Here is a 20,094-nt window from a genome sequence, read left to right as displayed (position 1 = left end):
CTTTTTTTTGTATTTTTATTCATCAGGTAATTTCAGTCAAACCAGCAAACATACTAGGCGATCAGGAATTACCAGCTGTTCACTTTTTCTTCCATGATGGTTTTTTTAATATATCAACTGCTTACAAGGTGGATAGTTAATGCTAGGAAGTGGATTGAGTGCCTGAGAATGACACCAGACAACAAGCCCATAAAGTCCTTTTAGATAGTCCACATGGACAGAGGTGGCGTGACAGGCTCCCTCACTGTGATGGAATGATGGCGTTTATCCGACCACTAGAAGGACCGGGTTATCAGGCAGACGAAGGCGCTCGATCTTGTGCGGATTAGAGGACTCCATGTCCGAATAATGACCATCGCGTAAAACATATCCTGAGCCTCCCGAGTCTAATTCGTCGTAGTTTGTTAAAGAACTTTACCATTTTAAATTTATTTCAGTTATTTTAGATGCCCTGCATCTTGCGATGTGGTATGTATACATAGCCTATGGTATGTATACATAGTCCCTTGAAAGAATGCTGTAATCCAACAGCTGCTTATCGATCCAGTCGCGAAAGAAGGCCACATTACCGTACACCCCGGGTGTACCGTGTTCACCGCATCCGATACCCCACGCAACAATACCGGCCTGATAGTACCGCTCCGGAGCGCCTGGAATCGGACAGACGAGCGGAGAACCACCGTCACCGCGGCACGTATCCTGGCCGGCAATGCCTCCGGCACACAGGAAGCTCTGGTGAAGCACGAACCTGCTGCCCAGTCGCGTGGTACGCAGTGACCGCTGGCAGTCGGCGTGCGGTACTACCGGAAGCTCCACCTTCTTCAGAATCACCTGATACTTGCCCTTCTTGCCGAACACATTCTTGCCCCAGCCGGATGCGAAACATGTGCTTTGATCGAACGTGGTTCCCTGCGGCGGAAGACAGATCGGTTGTACGTTCTCGGCTAGTTGGAACGGTTCCTCCAGAACCAGCAAAGCCATATCGTTCGCCAACGAACCCTTGTTGAAGGCTTCGTGTATGATGACGTCAGCCACGCGTCTGTCTTGATGTGGGTACAATTCATTGCGAGTCTGTGAATCCCATTCGCCGGCACGAACCAAAAGCTCGTCCTGTGCGACATTGAAGACACAGTGGGCCGCGGTCAAGGCGACGTTCGGGGCGATGAGAGAACCACCGCACTGGTATACGGTTTGGATGCTATCGGCGGAAGATTTGTTGCGAAGTAGCGCCAGCATCCACGGGAACTCACCGTACTCCGACTCGCCATTCATATTACCAATCATGCTGAAGTCTAGCCCGTTGATGTTGCGCAATCCACAACTCCGACGGTATGGTTCCGATTCAGCACTGTCCGTAACTTTGGCTGTGGCGAGTACCGCTTCATCACCCACTAAATCTTTATCGCAACAGACGTACAAGTAGTGTGAGCACTCAGAATCATCTCCAACACGAATATCAATTACGTCCGTACCGTCGGTATTGGTCTTGTTGTCACTGCAACGATAATACGGCACACATTCGCCGATACAGGTCTGTAAATTAAATGTATTGTAGCGAAATATAGCGTTTGTTGTGTAAATGCATCACTTACGTCGGATTGATCGGCAAGCGGTAGTTTGGCGCTTGCAAACCCAACGGTTGCAACTATTGCGAGCACAGGAACACTAATACCCATTGGCATATGATGTCTACCAGTTGGATAGTACGATATCAGTAATCAACACATGAAGAACACTTTTGTGAAGAGTTTTTTTTCGCTACACGCAGCTGGAGGTAGATGCCACTAGAACAGACGATCAAAGACGCGTACAAACGTCCTGCACGTTCCAGACAAGAATGATCAAACCACAAATTTAGTTTAGCAACCCGCACCACTCACTCGTTCTGCAATTGCAATGTTCGAAACGGAGTTTAATTTTCTCAAAATGTCCGTACAATGTCCTCGTTGTGAACGTATCAGTGAAACATTCGCCCTCGTTAGCGACAATTTTGTGCATACTGGCTAAGAGAAATTGGGCTATGGGTGGAATGGGGCCGAATATCAGGGACCTAGCCGGTGATAAATGAATATGTGTAATACAATAATGATGGCAATAGCTGGTCTCTGGACCAGTGGTCGACAAACTTCTCGGACCAAAGAGCCAAACATCATAGAAACACACAGACAATAAGCCACAGCGTGAAATTAGTTACTTATAGTTACATTTTAAGTGTATATTATATTCGAAATTGTTTATCAAATAAATTATTTGCGTATTTAAAGAATTGTTGTAAAATCAAGCTGTATGGGCGCTAGTGTTAGGTCTCTACATTAATTTCAATGAATTTTTGAACTGTATGAATGGTGAATTTCTATTTCAACGACTCTCAAATCAATAAAGACTTATGACTTACAAGGAGCTATATCCGACGGTCTTTACGGTAAGAGTTCAAATTCCTGATTTACTCCTCTTTTAAGATTCATATGAATGATTCTTCTCGAAAGATTCATTAAGCACAACGCTTTAAAACACTTTCATCAACATTCATATATGAGAAATGAGAGTTAAAATCTCCATTTGATTCTTCTTTATCAGCATAACAACCTCAAGAAGTCTAGACCTGCTATTTCTGGATTGCTTTGACTATATTTCCCTATATTCAGTACAGAGTACGGAGGATTGTACCGGATGGAATTTTATAAAGACCTGCGCCGCTACCAGCAAGCTGCCCCAATGTCCGTTTTATTGCCATGTGAATACATGTGTCACAATATTCTAATTCCAAATAATGGATGTCTAATAGCACACTGCAGTCTACCGGTGTTTCGAGATCTTGGACAGTCGTCTTAGTTCGTAATATATATACAAGTGTCCCATCAGCCTGTTAATGCGACTGTTATCATAAAAATGTTTCAAAGGTAGCTACAATTTCAGCAAGGTTAGTATGGGACGGAACATTTTCGACCAACAGCCACAATGAAAGTTTGCCGGCCACTGATCTAGACCGATCTAGATCGAAAAGAACCAATGGAGAGCGTTTCACAAAGAATGGCCAGAAAGGGTTTTCACGAGCGTAGTGGGGGTGATGAAAGGAGAGACCTCGAGATGTCGGAATGAAAGATAAAAGATGGATTTCAAACGGAAACCGCACTGAAAATCAATGTCCTCTAGTCGCTCTGAACGAAGCGCGAGACCTCTAGGGAGCTTCCACCATTGAATGGAGCGAAAATGCGATTCCAAGAAACTGTAGCAGTGTGTGTAAAATTATGCAAAACCCATTCTCCAGCAACATCACACTTACTTAACTCTTCAATTTGTTCTCCTTTATCCGACTCTTCACGAGATGAAACAAGAAAGTCTTCAGCAAAAAAAAAACACGCTATCTAAATGGCAAAAAGTTGGTTAATCGAAAAGGCATTTTATAGTAGGGAACACCTGTCAGTGGCAGAAATATCGATCCCGAGCCTTATCGTCTTCTGACGAAACACGACGAAAGAAGAAATGTCATGCGAAGTAGTAGTAGTAGTAGTAGCAGTAACTAACAAATTCCATTTGGCATGCAAGGCACGGGCAATGGCTCGTCAGTTACTGACACCGCAGGTCATCAAGCAATTCAATTACGACGCCCTGTTAGAGCAGAGCCACCCTTATGCTAAACAGGGCATCACCAGTTAACCACTGCTTACGGTGCCCCGTCCCGCAAATCCCATCTATCCGCCCTTCCTTGAGCAATCTGGGGTGAATTCCTGAGACCTCAATTAGATTGCAATCAGCGCTGGATTCTGAAACCGATTACGCTGACTCATCGCCATTGTTTCAGTGCGTTACACTCTTGGTGACAACACTCAACTATAATATAAGTAGATATACCAAATATCAAGTTTTGGAAGTTTTCAATTCTGCGATTGAATAACTTCCGCATTTGAATTAGTTTTGTAAGTCACTCAACTTCTGCAACGCTCACTGAGGTTCTGCATCAGCCCTCTGGGAACAAACGCCACCAACGTTTACTTTCGCCCTTGTTCTCCACAATACTGTCCACACGGGGAGTAGTAGGCAGGCAGTCGTGCGAGAGGAGGTCGGAACAGAGCCAAGGAAAACGAATTTCTGCACCGTGTTTTTCTGCCTTGCTGCCACAAACCGCACACGGCGTTGCTCGATTTGCATTCGAATGTTCGGTTTTGCGCTGTACCGTCGCCCGCGTTAAGTGCGTCAAAATCTCTACCGTGGTCTCCACGTGTTAGCCGTGTGGAACGACCGCAAGGAATTCGGAATGTTTTTTTTTCCTTTGTTAGCATCAAACGCGTTCCTCCTTTTACCTTCCGGTAATCCCAAATGGGGGGGGGGGGCGTTCGGCCTCTTCTCACTTTTGGGGCGATTCCCCCAAAACGCTTCAATTCTCCCGGTAAGGTTGGTTGCTGTACGGTGAATGAAGGGAAAATTAAATTTTCACTTTCCACCCCCAGTGTGGGGATTGGAATAGGCGGAATGCCAAGCAGTGAGCTGGTGGCAACCTTCGGATTTACTAACGATGTTGAAACAGTGGCAAACAGCAGCAGCGGGACAAGCAGCAGGGGGAATGTGACACGAAAATGGAACAAAAATGAATGAAACAAATGTACTCGATCGGTGGGAATGGTGGGAGTCCTGCCGGTCAAATGACACATAGGGAGTTGCATTGCCTTTTCCACTTTTGCAAGGATAACGGTTTTGCTCCCTTTAAGGGAGTGATATTGTGTTGTTTGTTTATGGTGCTACACTCCATCCACCACCCTTAAAGTGGCCACCCGAAACAAGCAGTGCGCTACTGATGAATATTGCGAATGTTGCCTTTTTTTTTCGCTGCAAAGAAGGACAGCAACAGAAAAGGGGAGATTTTCCACCGGGAGTGCAATCATAACACACCAACGTGCGTGCGTGAAAGAGACGGCGGGCAACGTGTACGCACACGCGAGGCTCGGGAAAACTTTGAATTCAACGTTAGCAATGGATTTTATTTTTCGCGAAGGATAAATAATGCATCAAACCTTCCGGCCTCCCACCCTCACCCCATTATGCCTGACATTCTGGACCATTTTCCGGTTCGATTGTATGGATTGCATCCCTTTCACACGCACACAGCATCCTTCGATGCCTCCCGATTGCCTGCTCTCGTCTGCCCACTGGTGCGCTTTTTGATCTCCCCAAACGATGCTCGCTTTCTTTCTCTCTCGCTCCCGTTTCATACTGCTCATTCGTTTCATCTCTCGTTTTTCCGTTTGGTTTCCTTCTCGCTCTATTTCACTGGAGCCAGGGTGCTTGGCATAGCGGCTGCTTATACGATCGGACGCAAAACGCCAAGAGGCTGTCTGCGCAAACTCTTAATTTGGTCGTGATAAAAACCTTATCTCTCTGTTGTGTAGATTGCCCCTCCTCACCCCCCCTCTCGCCTTACCTTCTATCGCGTATTTACCGTTCCATTTCCGTACTTGCTCCAGCCAGGCTTTTGCCACCCCTCGCACACAAACACACACACACACACGCGCGAGGGGTAGAGATCGCCCGGAAAAGGACTACCTGTAGAGTTGTGTAGATTTTATGCGCACTTCGTGTCCAATTCGCCGCACCCACCACTTCCATGCCCTTACCCCCCGCGCACCCTACCGCGCGTACCCTAAAAGATGGGGGTTTCGGGTACCGACACTTTGGCTATCCGGATCTACTATAAATATAGGGGACCGCATGTACACCTACCACGATTTGCTGGTGTGTCAAAGAGTGCTGCAAACACGTGGTGAACAAGCTGGTGCAACCCGTACTTCCTGCAGGCAGGATCATCTGCAAACGAAACGGAACCAAGTGATTCTTGGTCAGGATTCTCCCGCGGGTTGCTTGCGTTCTAGGCTTTTGCGAGGTGCGAGTGTGCGAGAGGGTGGCTTTTGGTTTCTTTCCTTCCGACCCGATTTTTCCCAGTGCAACCCGAGTGAGTGTGTAAGGCAGCGGGTAGGCAAATAGGAATTCAGCAAAGAACGCTCCCCACACTAACCGGAGGCAGTGAGGGGCACCGACCTGTTGCAGGGTTCGGAAAGATTCTAGCGCCAAGCGGTGCGTTTCCTGCCCGCGGTGTGTTGCGTATACCGAACAGCCGGAAGCTTTTAACTAGTAGCGATCGTAATTGGTTAACTTCCCATCGCAGGACACGGCATTTGTTGCCAACAAAACGTTCTGACCATCGCTTGTGTACGTTCATCAGCTCAGCGCGTAGTGACTGCTGCAGTGCTTTTTTGTGAATGTGCGTTCATGCGTGTGGTTTTTAGTGCAGCACGGGAACAGGAAACTAGTGCCCTGCTACGAAAAGGTGCCGAAATTAGGGACATTGGGGGTTTTCCGCGTTCAATTGATTAGACATTTAACAGAAGCCTTTAAGAAGGGAACACGGTGGGAACGGTCAGTGAGTTGTAAATTTTGATTTTCACTATTTAACTTTACAGGTGCCGCCATTTGTACAGGGTGTAAACGAACGCTAAACCATCACCAGAAGCACAATGCAGTGTAATTATACAATTGTTATCCTAATATCTGTACCAATTGATAGTTGTTGTTGTTCATCTTCAGTTTAAATACTTTCAAATGCATCCAACGTAGCGTGTTGAAATTGGTTCGATGTTTTTGTTTTTCATAATTTCAAATCACTTTATCTTGATGAGTTTCTTCAATATTTGTATATTATATTGCTTATATAATATTGTATCATTATATAAATGAGTGATAAATGAACTGCCTTTACAACAACCAACCGTTTGTTGGAAACAGTGCCCGTAGGAGAATAACGAAGTTGCATCCTTTAAAGCAACCCCCTACAAAATCCTTATCCTCCTAACAAGACCCCATCCACCTTTCCCTCCCCCTTCCGGGTAGGATGACCCCGTTAGTAGCGTTTTTCACACCATTATTCTCACACGCTAACTAACCGGGAGACAATATTTCACGGTTGTCGAGTTTAATGAAAGAAAAACATCCCCCGCAGTGCGTTGTGCTCAAAGCTGAATAATAAAAAGCATGTACCGCCGTACCGCTGCCTGTTGCGCCTGCATTTTGTGACTAATGGTTTCAAAACAATGCTCGCAACTGGTTCCGTGGGGAAGACAAAAAAAGGGCCACATTTCTTTTTTTCTTTTCTTTCTGAACAATTTCCCTTTTCTGCAGCGTATCAATAATAGTGTGGAATGTCCGGTTTTGTGTCCTATTGTGTGGGTAGGGAGGGGGGAGTTTTCCTGTTTTTCCCGTTTCCTTGACTTGGTCGGGAAACGTTGATTGTGATAAGGGTGGTTTCATGCTACTCTCCTGCTGTGCTGAAATGTGATTGATCTTGGGGTGAGATGAATTTTGCTCCCAGGCCACCGTGTACGAACGGTTTTAAAAAATGGGGGCAAAATATTTCAAACATTTTGTCCCGTGGAACATTCTTGCCTTTGGGGCCTGTCAGCATGTTCGGTACACGAGAAGCTGCTAAAGCTATTTGGCAAAGCATGTGTGTGTGGGTTTTACAACCTCTAGTATCAGGGAAGGACGAGTTGAACGTTAGGTTCGAGCTTTAACCGTAAAATTTCACCTTCACATAACATCCTTTTCTGTTGTGTGTGCGTTTGACCGTTTCGGGCGATGGCGTAAAACGATACAAACACATCTGGCTTTAAAGTCGTAACTTGTGCATGGATAGATTTTACAATCTCCATATCTCCAAAAATCGAAACTCCAGTTGTGGCGTTGTAGAGTTCCGGCAAGGCAGTGAATGGAGACGCACGCTCACGTGGTGGGATGGGTTCGCGCTTGTACCTGTTCGCATCGCTTGCATGAAGAAAAGGCGGCATCTGGTGGCAGAACGAGAGAAGCGTGACATGCTGGTAGCATATTTGGCAGATAAAAATAGTCATTAGATCTTGCACTCTGCTACCTTACACGGTGGCGCTATTTTTAGGCTTGCTCGGTAGAAACTCATTGCATTCGTGTGTTGCACGATATGGGTTGACATTTTGGGAGTTGTGAAATATTTTGTGCCTTTGCTTTAGGCAGTCGCTTCATAACCAATGGGGCTTCTAGTAATCAAAGGACTAACATTCGTATAACGTAATTTTGTTTTTCTAGATACGGTTTCTGGGTTGGGGGTAGTAAGTTAAGATACAATTTCGCCGTTAACTAATGTAAAGACAGCTGCTTTGAAGAGCTTTGAAGAATTCAAGAAGCTGGATCACCAGGTTGTAAGAAAACCTGTAATATTCTTATAGAATTTACCGTATAAAAACCCTTTCAGCACCAACGAAAGATGTTGTTCCATTTTAGTGATCTATGACGCGTCTTCAGTCGTTAATCTTCTCGAAGTTTGCAACTATCCTAATCTTCGAAATTTGCGATTTACAGTCGAATCTCGCTATTTGGGAACTAACTTCGAACCAAACCTAGGTTGGGTCATTTAACAAAAGTCAAACCATCAATTGAAACCTGAAAATCAGCGTATAATAAGTGATGAGTCACATGCTTCAATTAACGGCTCCACCAGGAATCAGGAGTACGCTCTGTGGATGCCGATCTGTGGATGCAATCGGTACGGAATCGGTTCGTAGGTCCAGTAGGTTCAACGAATCCGATGGTTGTATGAAAGCATAATCGTCTCCTACCCGTAGGTACAGTGAGTTTGGGTCGAACCTTATTTATTTACCGAACTTATTTGGGCAAAACTCCGACTCAAAATCGCTTATATTTTCTTGAATTTACAGGAATAGTTGTACCCACTGCACCTACTGAACCTTCTTGTACTCCGGGTTGATTCGAATCGTTTCGGGTCCCTTTCGACCCGCTAGGTGTGGGCCGTCTAGCACATCGCTAATACAGCTTCTATTAAAATTAAAACAGCTTAACCGACCTATGCTATGAGCATCGGCTATATTTCAAATTACCACACTGAACACTGAATTTACTCTCGATCGATTATCTGCCCCGAAAACCCCTGTGTAAACAAAGAACATTTCGTATCGAGATGAATAGAGAAAATCAAAACTGTCATGTAGAAATCTTGTGCTTATGTATACACCGTGCCATGAAAAAATCGATCGCTAGTCGTTGCCATATTTGGCACCATTTGGCATTAATACAAAGCTGTAAATTATTAAAAACATTAAAAATAAGAGAACAATCATCATGAAATCCGCTGCAGTTCAAAATCCGTTTTATGTAGCGAAAAATCTCCATAAATTTGACATTACGTTTGAATTTCGTACCATGCGCAACAGCGATGCAGCTACCTTGACTGGTGCGCACATGGTATTTTTCCGAAGGAACGGCCACACCCGTGCGTCTGTCCGAGGGATCGTCTCGCATTGCATGGGACAAAGGGCATTTGAAGAGCAATTATGTCAACTGAGTGAAGGGAGTGAAGAAGAAAAAAACTCACATCTTAGCGGACGGAAAATGTGCGATTGCGAAAAAGTGTGGGAAAAGTAGTGTGTTTAAAGCTGGAGAACGCGAAAAATAACCACACGCAAACGTGAAGTGCACGCACGGAAAGGCAAGGCGTAGCATACTGTGCGTACAGCAGTAGTCGTAGCGAACAGCAGTGTGTAGTACGTTTTTATCGTACATTTAAGCCTCGAATCACGCCAAACCCCGTCCAGAGCTCGTGGATCGATTTCTGCCATTCATTCGCACGAGAAAAATAGAAGACAGTCAGCCAGTATCCCATCGGACAGCACCGAGTGTGCGAACGAGGCGATGGTGTATCGAAGGTGAACCAGAGAGAGAGACAGAACCAAAAGAGCACAGTTGGTGTGAACACCCGACCCCGACCGCACCGGAATCGGGTAAAGCAGCCATCCTCCGTTCTTCACGCGGCCATCAGCGCACCTGCCCACCCGCTCCCCTGTTGCCGGCCTCTTCCCATTTTTGTGTGTGGTGTGGTTCCTTTCGCACCAATACATTGCACGGCCACACACAGTATTTGAAAAGCGAGCGCGTGAGCGCGTGTGCGAGCAATCAAACGGCGGGCACGCGGTTTTCTTCTCTGCGCCTACTAGAGCACTGCGTGTGCTAGTGAGTGTGTGTGAGTGCGCGCGCGCGCGAGAACGAGTGCGTGGTTGTGTAGCAGCACGCGACCGTGCGTCAGTGTGTTGGTGTGATCGGTCGCAGTTCTTTTTCCGCTTCCGAGACGGCGTTTTTTCGCTTTCGTCTTCTGAGTGGTAGCACGCGAGATGGAGAACACGTCCTACGGAATAAATGTGGCGAATCGCTACGATCTGTTCTGCATCGACGACGATGCGGGCGATCCGATCGAGGCCATCCTGAAGAGTAAACAGAAACAGCAGAAAAAGCAGCAACAGCAGCCGCAGCAGCAGCAGCAGAGTGGTGGTGGTGCCACTACAGCAGCAGCAGCAGCAGCAGCACCGGCAGCTCAATCGCAGCAGGCGAAATCGAACGCGAAGAGTGGTGAAAAAGAGAACAAGGCCGGTGGCCGGGGAGCGGAAAATCGGCACCCGGATAAATCGGCCGCGGACGCGAAGCACGCACAGACGAACGGAACCGGCAATCATTTACATAATCAGCGCAGCGGCGGTGGCGAACGACGAGGTATCAAGGAAACGCAGAAAGATAACATCCGCAATCAGGAAAACCAGCGAGGCACTAATCCGGCGGCTAAGTTCCCGCGCGGTCCGAATAAGAACGGTGGACCAGTGGGTGGCGGTGGTGGCAATGAGGACAAGTATCCGCGCAAGCCGCGCGACTTCGATGGTGACGGACAGCGGAAACCGTACGCGCAGAACGGTGGTGGTGGTGGAGTGAAGCGGTTCGATGGGCGCGGCAAGCGTGAACTGGACCGTCAATCGGGCTCGAACAAAACCGGAATCAAAGCGGTCGACAAGCGGGACGGTGCCGGGTCGCACAACTGGGGCAGCTCGAAACAGGACGCGAAGGAGTATTCGAACAATCCGGAACAGGACTATCAGCCACAGGATGCGGACACGAGTGCGGAAGCGAACGCGGAACGTACGAACGTGAGCAATGGCGCGGAAGAGACGAACGCTGACGGAACCGGAGCACCCAAATCGGACGACGAGGCGAAGGAAATGACGCTGGACGAATGGAAGGCACAAAAGGCGGCCGTTAGACTGAAGCCACAGTACAATCTACGGAAGGCCGGTGAGGGTGAAGACTCGAGCCAATGGGATAAGATGGTTGCGCTGGACCGGAAATCGAATGCGAAGGTGGAGAAGGGCGCTGGAGCTGATGGTGGCGAGGAGGATGATGGCAATGACACTCACAGCAAGCCGATTACGTCGGGTGGTGGTGGCGGCGGCGGTGGCAAAAACAAGCAGTTTCTGGAAATTGAATACCACTTCAACGACAGTCGTCGGGGTGGATTGGGCCGTTCGAGAGGTGGACGCGGTGGACGAGGAGGTGGGGGTGGTCGCGGAATGGGCCGTGAAGGCGGTCCGGGCGGTAGACGTGAATACGGTGGCGGAGACAACTATCGGGGCGGTGCGGATGCTGGCGAGGGCGGTGGTGGCAGATACAACCATTACGGTGGTGGTGGTGACGGTGCGGATGGTGGTGACCGGCCACAGCGAGACTACAACCGGCGCAACAACCGACCGCCGATGGGTGGTGGTGGTGGTCCGGATCGGAACTATGAAGGAGGCATGAACAACAAGTACAGCAGACCGAATCCGCGATCGGCCAAGCAGCATGTACCGGCCGCTCCGAAAGTGGACGATGAGCATGACTTCCCGTCGCTCGGTTAAATGCGGTGCTGCACACCCTTTGTCGTGGTGATCAGGACCCCCTTTCGGATCAGATGTTTGGCTTGCGCCGGTACACATACACTCACACACACACACTCACACTCATGCTAGCTAACTAGAGGGGAATAGAGAGGGGAAGAGAGAGAGAGAGAGTTAAGGGAAAGGCGAAGAAGAAAGTGAAAGTTGATGAATGAATGTTAGAATTATTTTTGAAATGTTTTTTCTCCCCAACCAGCGTTTTGCCTATCTTACACGTGTTTCTTTGAAGAGGTTAAGTTTAGTAATATCTGAATTTAGTGTTCAGGAGAGGAGAAAAGGATTTTTGGGTGGACAATATGCTGCCAAGTGCTTTAATTATCGCGTGTGCGTGTGTGTGTGATTTCTCTAACCCCCAAACCACCCCATCAAACAGCCCCGTCCTTCTTCTTATTCTTCTACATAGAAAAGAACACCAGCAGCAGCAATAATAACAGTAAACAAAAAACAGCAGAATAAGGGATCGCGTGTGTGGTATTCATATATTCAAGAACCGAGCAAAAGCATTGAGATTATTCTCTAAACTGGATGAAGCGTAGGGTAATGTGAATACAACCAAGAGTATGTTAATGGCAGGCCCCATCAAATAATGAAAAATGGAACAAATATCAATTCACCCTCGAACACAACACAACATCCTGGCCCCACCAGCTAGTAGTCGATTTATTTGTTTTGTTGATTTGTGTTTTGATTTTGTTGAATAAGTTGGGTGGGCAATCAAACGAAAAAAAAAACGCTCAAGTTCTCCGGAAGGTAAATGCAATGCATAAGCACATGTGTGCTGTGCAGATTATGGTAGTAATATGTTGGGTGGTGCAAGCTTCCAAGGAGGGATCTTTCCACACTGTTAAAATTGAGCTGGGTCTGAATGCGTATGTGTGTGTGTGTGTGTATGTGTCCGATAGGTAAGAAGGGCCAACCGAACGATCGGGAGAGGGACAACAGCTAATGAAGGGCGATTAGTGTATGTTTTTAGGCATCCCTGTGCGGCGCCCAATTTAATAGTCTCTGCTGTCTACGTTTAGAGTGTTGTTTCATGAAGAATGAATTTTTAAAAGCCGTGTTCCAACATGGCCAATCCTTTCATCCCCCGTTTACAATCGGTATTACGATTTTCGTAGCTCATTTTAAACTACTTGTTTGCAATATATTACTAGTTTTCTCTTGTTCTCTCTTCCAATTCTTCCTGTGTAAATGAACCTCGCTTTCGTTTGAACGCCGTTAAACTCTACGCCTACTGCTTCTCCGTTTGGCAAAGCGTGAGAAATATTTCGTATAAAATGTATGTGCGAGGTTTTCATCATTTTTACTTTCGTTCCGACGCTGTTAACACGAATTCGTTTAACTCTACTGGAAAAGAAACCACAACTCACGCTCTGGTCTGGCATAGAGGAATGAAACAGGAACACTCTGTACGTTTGTAATTGCGCTGGCCTCTGATATGCTGCTGCTGAAATGATTTGCAAAACCACAGAAACTAAACAGAGAACACTAATATACATCAGTATAAATATAAACAAGTGTGCCGAAGGTTGCACTTCCTGATAGAGAAGCCAAGAAAAATACCACTCAACAAGAAGTCAATGATAAGAGAACGGGGGCAGTACTAACCGCGTATTCATAACGCCCCGCGCCCGGTGGGGGGGTGTGCTTGGTGTGTCTTGAATGAGTGCGCGAACACAACGAAAAAAGAGCACGTTGAGATGATGTTGAATGATCCAGAAAGAAGAATTCTCACTGGCGCGCTTTCATTCATATTTGACAGTTTTCCTAAGTTAAGACTAATCATTATCGATGATGCTCTCGAGAAAGGCAGCAGGGAAGGGTAGTGTTTTGTTTTAATTTTTGCGCAGATTGCTTCCACAAAAGGAAATAGCTTACAGCAGAAGTTAGGTGAGCAATATACTTTTTCTTCTTGTAACATCAGAGGGTCTCTAGCTAACGCCGACCCGAACGCCCCCGGAGTTTGCAGTGAATTGGAACGAAAGCGAAACGAACCCAGATTGAAAAGCGACATCTTTTGTACTGCATTATGCCCCTTATAAGTAATAAAACAACTTTGTTTAAGTGTAGAGCCGGTTTTGGGGGTTTTTGGGTGGGAGGATTTAGGTTCACCAGAATGATTTCCTCTCCATGCACGACGACGTGCATTTTTCTACACGAAAAATCCGATTGCGAAAAGCGGCGCTAGCGCTGAATTTTGCTCTGGTGGGTGTATTCACTTTTCGTTCGTCGAGGGAGAATCGTGCACGAGTCTGTTACAAAAATAGCTGCATAAAACGACAAGAAAAAGATCCACGCAGATGAGATGCGTGGAAGTGTGAGCAGTTGCTAAGCCCCGCAGCATGATCGGATTGGGAATGTAAGGATGTACGCACGGACATCACATTAGTTGCCGATCAGACACTGCTGTGCGTGGAGTCTACAAGCACAGAAAATTAGCAACAGCAAAAGAGGAGGAGCATTTTAGCAGTACATAGAGGCGCAAAAGGAGGTCGATCGTATTGTGATCTCGCCCAACTATATGCGCGTTGCTCACGATGAAACATGTCGAAACCAAGCACTGATAAACCGATTCTATCGTGCAAGTACGAAATGCACTGCAGTAAAGCAACAATAAAAGAAAAGAAATTTACGGCAATAGTACGTATTCTACGTGAATAAATGAGGCACCTTCACTGTTGTGTGGTTCCCAAAATCTTAATATTCTACTATGTCAACGAGAGAGAGATAGAAAGGAACACACGTATCGTGTAAAAGTTAATGCGTGTGAAAATGCAAGAACAGATAATATTAGTTGTTAAGGCATGGTAAAACATAATTGCTACTACTAGTTTCTTTCCATGCATTGCACACACCACACACGGTAAACAGCAACATACAAACACAGACACACACACACATACACACTTGACATTTTGCTGCTGCCGGTGTGGGTGTGTAACAGATTAATCCACTAATAAAGTCTCCCGGCAATGTTGTGTCCCGGCGGGAAAACAAAAAAGGTTTGCAAAACTATTTTAATCGTTAGGAAACAAATGAGACAATTAGTACATGTATGCAACATTAATACAAAAAAACAACAACAACAGCATGAACATCAAGAATAAAGCAAGATCTCGACTCTGAAAATCAGCGAGGTGATGGTCACTTTTAATATTCGAGAGTTCCACAAACCGAACCGGTGTGGCAAATATGCCCCATGGATTAATTTCCTTTTCTGGGGGTGGGGGGTGGTAATCAACGTTTGCCGCACGATTTAAACTCACGTGGTTTGGGTTTGCGCAAAACATTCCGGCACCATGTAAACACTACGGGTCATCCATCGGTCATCGGGGTTACATATGTAAAGCGGCTTTGTTATTTTTTCAACAAAATGAAACATTTTAATTTTTTTAAATAGAAAATCGCCAGAAGTTGAAGAACTTTAATAATTGTAGTTTAAACTAGTAATATTTTTATCTCATTCACAATATTTAGTATAATTTGGATCGTTTTTAAATATTCACACCATTTTATTTTTTTTCTTAATTTAGAAATATTTGATTTTTTCCATTACTTACAACGTATTAAAAAATATATATTGTTTTGTAAGCTCGTGATTTTGGTCTTCAAAAATGAAAAAAAACCGTAGAAATCCTCAAAATGATTTGATGCAAACCACTGTGCCCAATGTGTTATGTATTATGGCAACGTCAATTTATAGCATAGTATCAAACAACGGTTTCACGGAATTCTGTTTGAAAGGGATCAAAAACGAGCATGTATTTCTACGGTTTTGTACGTTTTGTAAGTTCAGTAATAGAATCCTAAACGTACAAATAAATGAGTTATCATGTTTACTGCAATAAAAATAAAAAAATTACTAGTTAATGTTTAATGGAATCCAAACACAGTAATAAACATATCCCAACAATGTAAAACAATACGACCCATTATTATGTTTATTCCATGTAGATTGTAGCTACAATTTGACATTTTTGTATCAGTGTATACAAAATAGTGTGGCATCATTTTATTACAAAAAATGTATCCCAATCTCATTTTAGTACGCAAATTTACCGAAACGTCGTGGGCTTCGGCCATCGCGTTGACGATTCTGCTACTGGTTTTCACCTCTACAATCGACACCACATCCGCCCTCAGGTAGATGAAAAGCTAATAACCAATTACAGTGAATAGATATGCATTAACACGAGCGATTTTATTTATTTCTTTACAGTTATCGAGGCTACAAACAGGAGATGAAAGAACAGCCCGATGATGTACTGATCGATCTAATTGCACGGTACGGCCATACGATGTTACGAGCAAAAGATGAGCTAGAAAAGTATGTGACAAACGGCGTTTGGTAATACATTCTTCTACATTAACAAGATTGCATTTCGCTTTCTTTCGTGATTTAGCTCCAAACGAACGGTAGACTTTGGACTATCGCGTGGATATTCAGGTAAAGTTTTACTGGCCGGAGAAATTGTTTTCAGATCGTGTTGCAAACTTTTTCCATCTGTTCTCGCAGGCGCACAGGAAGCGAAACACCGAATGGCCATGGCGGTCGCCAACTTTGCCGGCGGCCCCGGGAGGAAACGAAGGTTCGAAGGAATCATGCTGTAAATGTTTGAACACTGATACGAGCCAACCAATTTCTGTCATGTTATCATGAATATAAGTGCAATACGATGCGAGTTGAACGGAAAAAAACGAAACTGATGAAATATGATGAGCCTCACAACACAATCAATTCGAGCAATACGACCGCTTTTTGTCTTCTGTCTATTGTTGAACGTAGAGTTTAAAATAAATTAATGCCAGTTTTGATAGAAATGTATCAATGATGATGTATCCCACCCGAGGGGTTGTTCGCTTGTTTTAAGTACTTGCACATTGAGAAAATATCACACACGCTCGAAAGTTGCCAAATTACCAAATTACAGTTGTAATAATGTACAGTTGGGTAAGTAGAAATGCTAAGTTGCCGCTGTTGTTGAATATTTTTCATTATAAGCTTTCCGTTAATGAGCGGAAACGTGCTGGAAATGGCTGATAACCCACTCAGCCAAGGGTTTAAGCCGATGATAAGACGTTCTTGAGCATGCTGTTTAGAGCGATGGTGAATTAAAATGTCTACTGTTTCTTAGGCGACGGTGCGTGCCATTACTTACAGACCAATGTTTGGTGATAGTTTTTCGTCTGAATTTGGTGACCAGAGGTCATCGTGATTTAGATGACGTATTTCTACGATGAAGTAATCACACAGCAAGGGAGAAACAGGACTATTAGGTCAATTGAAATCAGGCTTTGTTTCTAATCGGTTAGTTCGAAGTATGAACAAATGAACAAATGACAAAGTGGAAATAAGTTAAGATAGTTTTATAACCAAATTTCACGAGTTTGCCTGTTAGTTATAGTGTACAATTTTCGAAACAGAATAAACGATCTTAATATTATTTGACTACAATTAGTCTAAGTTCAGTGCCCAAACAAAATCTAAGTGCCCAAAAACAAAATCAGAATATAAGTTTAATAATAATATCTGATTCGTTAAAAAAAGGGTTCAGATAGGAGAAAAAAATGTAGAGAAATTATAGGCAAATTGAGTTAAAAAATTCCACCTGCCACCACTCGCAGGAATTTGTTTGGCGCATGGAAGAAAAAATGGAACACTCACACACGACTGTCTGGAGCTTGGGGTTATCGGTTAGAGGGCCATGTTTACTTATGCTACGGACCGCAATACTCCAGCTTGATACAATGTACGTCGGCCGGCTGTAAAAAAGCTGATAAGTTGTGGTTCGAAAAGAAGGAAGCAGGAAACCTTCCGTACATTCTATACATTTTCCGCCACGGCGGTCTTAGCGCGTGATAAGAAATTCTGCACACTGGTGTTGGTTTTAACATGTTTCGTAACCGCTTGAAGCTCCTCTAGAGAGAGACTGAGGGAGCAGAACAATTGTTTTCATAAGTGGATAGAATTTACCATATAAAACATAACTGGTTACAGAGTATAAAGGTGTTTAAAAAATACAAACACAGGGCAGAAAAGGAAACAGGCTCATTAAAAGAGATTCTGTCAAAAAATGAACTAAATCTAGACAAGTGATAGTGACCGACGATCTACACGACTTGCCTCAGCAGCGCAGAGCTTTCTGATTACACTGCTTCAAGTCAGAATAATTATTTGAAATTATATATCCGTTTATTATGTAAATGTGAATTAAACTTCAATTGTATGTAAAGACTGACTTGAAAACAAGGTTTCCCATAAACATATTTGATACCAATTATCAATATTATGTTATGTACATCGAAATTTAGTTATGCCCACCAATTCCCATTGCGCAACAGCTGTCAAAAGTAAAAGCACGATCGCGTAAAAGCGCCTTACAGCGCATCGTGTAGACCGTCGGTGAAGTATACCGATGCGCTTTGGAAATCTCTATGCTCTCCAGATGATTTCCTGCACAGCTGCAAAATAAATGTGTCTACGCGTGCTGGGCCGCAACAACCAACACGCACACACCGAACCCAGCACCGTGATCGTGAGTCGATCTTTAAACAGGCGAGAGCGCATACACGCGCGAAGCTCTCGCACCAGTTCGCGGTGAGGTTGGTGTGGGCTTTACGCTCAACTCACGCATCATAGCTGAAACGTCTCGCGTAGATCGTGCACGTCCGGACAGTTGAGACGCGTTCGTGCGTTCCCGTGGACGGTTCCTTCGCCTTGTAGGTGGTGAGAATTTCCTTCCCTGGAAGTGGGATTGTTTGCTGGCATTTTGGTACCATTTGCCAGTGCTCCTAGCTGCTGTGTAATCGCCATGTTTGGATGCACTGTTTGTTGAAGTGAAGTTCGAAGCGGTGTCGAATGCATCTGGCCTGACAAACCCGCGATCGGGACATCAACCATAGGCGCAGCAGTAGCTGCACACTTTGGTAGATTCAGAAATAGCAGGGTGGTGTTTGTGGTGCGTGTGAATCAAATTCGTTTTTTCCTACACGATCGAGTGTCGTCACCGTGCGTCGGCACATGGGCAGATGATTTGTGGTTTAACAAGTTTTTGGAAAAAACATATTGTTCGTACCGTCGTGAGCAAGTAAAAACATGAAAGTTACCGTGAAAAACATACTTTTTTGTTGCCTGAAATACACGATCGTGGTGGATGCGTAAAAAAGAGTGAGACAGAGCGAGCGCGATGAAATGTTTAAGTGAGAAAGTGTATGTACGAGTCTGCAGCCCGTTTCGGTGCGTTAAAAAGAGATAGATGAACATGAAAAAACCCTCCTAAAATCTCGGCTGCATTTCCCGAATTCATCTTTTCTTCCATCTCGCTCTTGCAAACACACACTCACTCACAAGTTGATGTTGAAAAGTTATGCTCCGTTGCAGTGTTTTATGTTATGCCGTACGGTGCCGCCACCAGCAAAAGCAGCACATGGCCGGGGGTAGCAAACGCAAGAATGCTTACGCTTGACAACGATCACAAGACGGGGACGGGCAAGATCGCTGTTGATCTTCTTCTGTCTGCTTCTGCTGGTCGGTTAACGGTGGGATTGGTGTTGGGCATCAGCAGATTCCACCGAGCGCAAACAAGCATCCCAGATGGTTGGTGACCCAATGTGTTTCCGAAAAATAAAAAACAAAACGGGAAAGTTTAACTTCGTTCGGACAGCGCAGCATTAACCCCACATGTGTCCGCGGCGCGGTGTGATGCATTTGAAGATGGGAAGTCTTTCTTTATGGCCGCGGAATGCAAAACAGACAGTGAGGACTCGACTCGAAAACCGATCGACGGACTCTCCACAACTCCACACCACCGTAGAAGGGTGCTTTTTTTTTTGTTCGTTTGTTTGGATCTTTCTGCCGTGTATGCCGGGGTGAGACACTGCACACAATTCGCTGACCGCACGTGTTCGTGCAAAGTGCAACGTTTAGCTAAATTGTGTGGTTCAAGCATATCGTTTGCTGATACGACGACCCGTGTCCGTACATCGGATGGGATAGGAAGTCGGAACCGCCGTTTGGTTGGGGAATGTGTGTCGGTGTGTGAAAATGTCGGAGAAATTGTGGTCAAAACTAATGGAAATTCATGCCGTGTTTAACAAAGTGGTGTACTAATGATGTATCTATTTTGTGTTACCTTTTCAACAGCAGCAAACCGGTGTCAGCAAGTGTGTTGTCAGTGAAGTGCAATTTTTGGTTTTCATTTTTCGGTGCTGCTGCTACTTGGAGAAACAAAAGCTGTTCACTTTTGTGGCAAAGCTACTGCGAAGTGTGCTCGTGACCGATTTGTGCCGCAACATCGAAAACAGT

The 20,094-nt window shown here is 45.1% G+C and overlaps 3 protein-coding genes across 3 annotated transcripts; 2 read left to right on the top strand and 1 right to left on the bottom strand.

Moving 5' to 3' along the window:
* Positions 1-256: 256 nt before the first annotated feature.
* Positions 257-1,676, bottom strand: LOC128309352 (phenoloxidase-activating factor 2-like). The gene is made up of 2 exons (XM_053045721.1): positions 1,593-1,676; positions 257-1,533 (listed from the first exon to the last, which is right to left on the bottom strand). Exons 1-2 carry the CDS (start codon positions 1,674-1,676, stop codon positions 484-486), a joined length of 1,134 nt encoding a protein of 377 aa, XP_052901681.1. The 3' UTR covers positions 257-483.
* A 4,061-nt stretch (positions 1,677-5,737) lies between these two features.
* Positions 5,738-16,618, top strand: LOC128298942 (diuretic hormone class 2). The gene is made up of 6 exons (XM_053034757.1): positions 5,738-5,875; positions 6,453-6,513; positions 15,836-15,932; positions 16,009-16,116; positions 16,193-16,236; positions 16,306-16,618. Exons 2-6 carry the CDS (start codon positions 6,507-6,509, stop codon positions 16,398-16,400), a joined length of 351 nt encoding a protein of 116 aa, XP_052890717.1. The 5' UTR covers positions 5,738-5,875; positions 6,453-6,506; the 3' UTR covers positions 16,401-16,618.
* On the top strand, positions 9,379-15,016 carry LOC128298941 (plasminogen activator inhibitor 1 RNA-binding protein-like). The gene has a single exon (XM_053034756.1). It carries the CDS (start codon positions 10,203-10,205, stop codon positions 11,748-11,750), a length of 1,548 nt encoding a protein of 515 aa, XP_052890716.1. The 5' UTR covers positions 9,379-10,202; the 3' UTR covers positions 11,751-15,016.
* Positions 16,619-20,094: the final 3,476 nt, after the last annotated feature.

The sequence above is a fragment of the Anopheles moucheti genome, chromosome 2 (genome assembly GCF_943734755.1).
Source record: "Anopheles moucheti chromosome 2, idAnoMoucSN_F20_07, whole genome shotgun sequence".
Taxonomy (NCBI): Eukaryota; Metazoa; Arthropoda; class Insecta; order Diptera; family Culicidae; genus Anopheles; species Anopheles moucheti.
Note: the sequence above shows the minus strand (reverse complement) of the source record. Positions and strands in the feature narration are given on the sequence as shown.

What these genes read in the sequence shown, in the direction of transcription:
- LOC128309352 (XM_053045721.1), bottom strand. Translation starts at nt 1,676, where the DNA reads ATGGGTATTAGTGTTCCTGTGCTCGCAATAGTTGCAACCGTTGGGTTT. An exon ending in CGCTTGCCGATCAATCCGAC is followed by an intron (nt 1,534 to 1,592) that starts GTAAGTGATGCA and finishes TTTAATTTACAG; the next exon opens with ACCTGTATCGGCGAATGTGT.
- LOC128298942 (XM_053034757.1), top strand. An exon ending in GACACCACATCCGCCCTCAG is followed by an intron (nt 15,933 to 16,008) that starts GTAGATGAAAAG and finishes ATTTCTTTACAG; the next exon opens with TTATCGAGGCTACAAACAGG. An exon ending in GCAAAAGATGAGCTAGAAAA is followed by an intron (nt 16,117 to 16,192) that starts GTATGTGACAAA and finishes TTCGTGATTTAG; the next exon opens with CTCCAAACGAACGGTAGACT.
- LOC128298941 (XM_053034756.1), top strand. Translation starts at nt 10,203, where the DNA reads ATGGAGAACACGTCCTACGGAATAAATGTGGCGAATCGCTACGATCTG.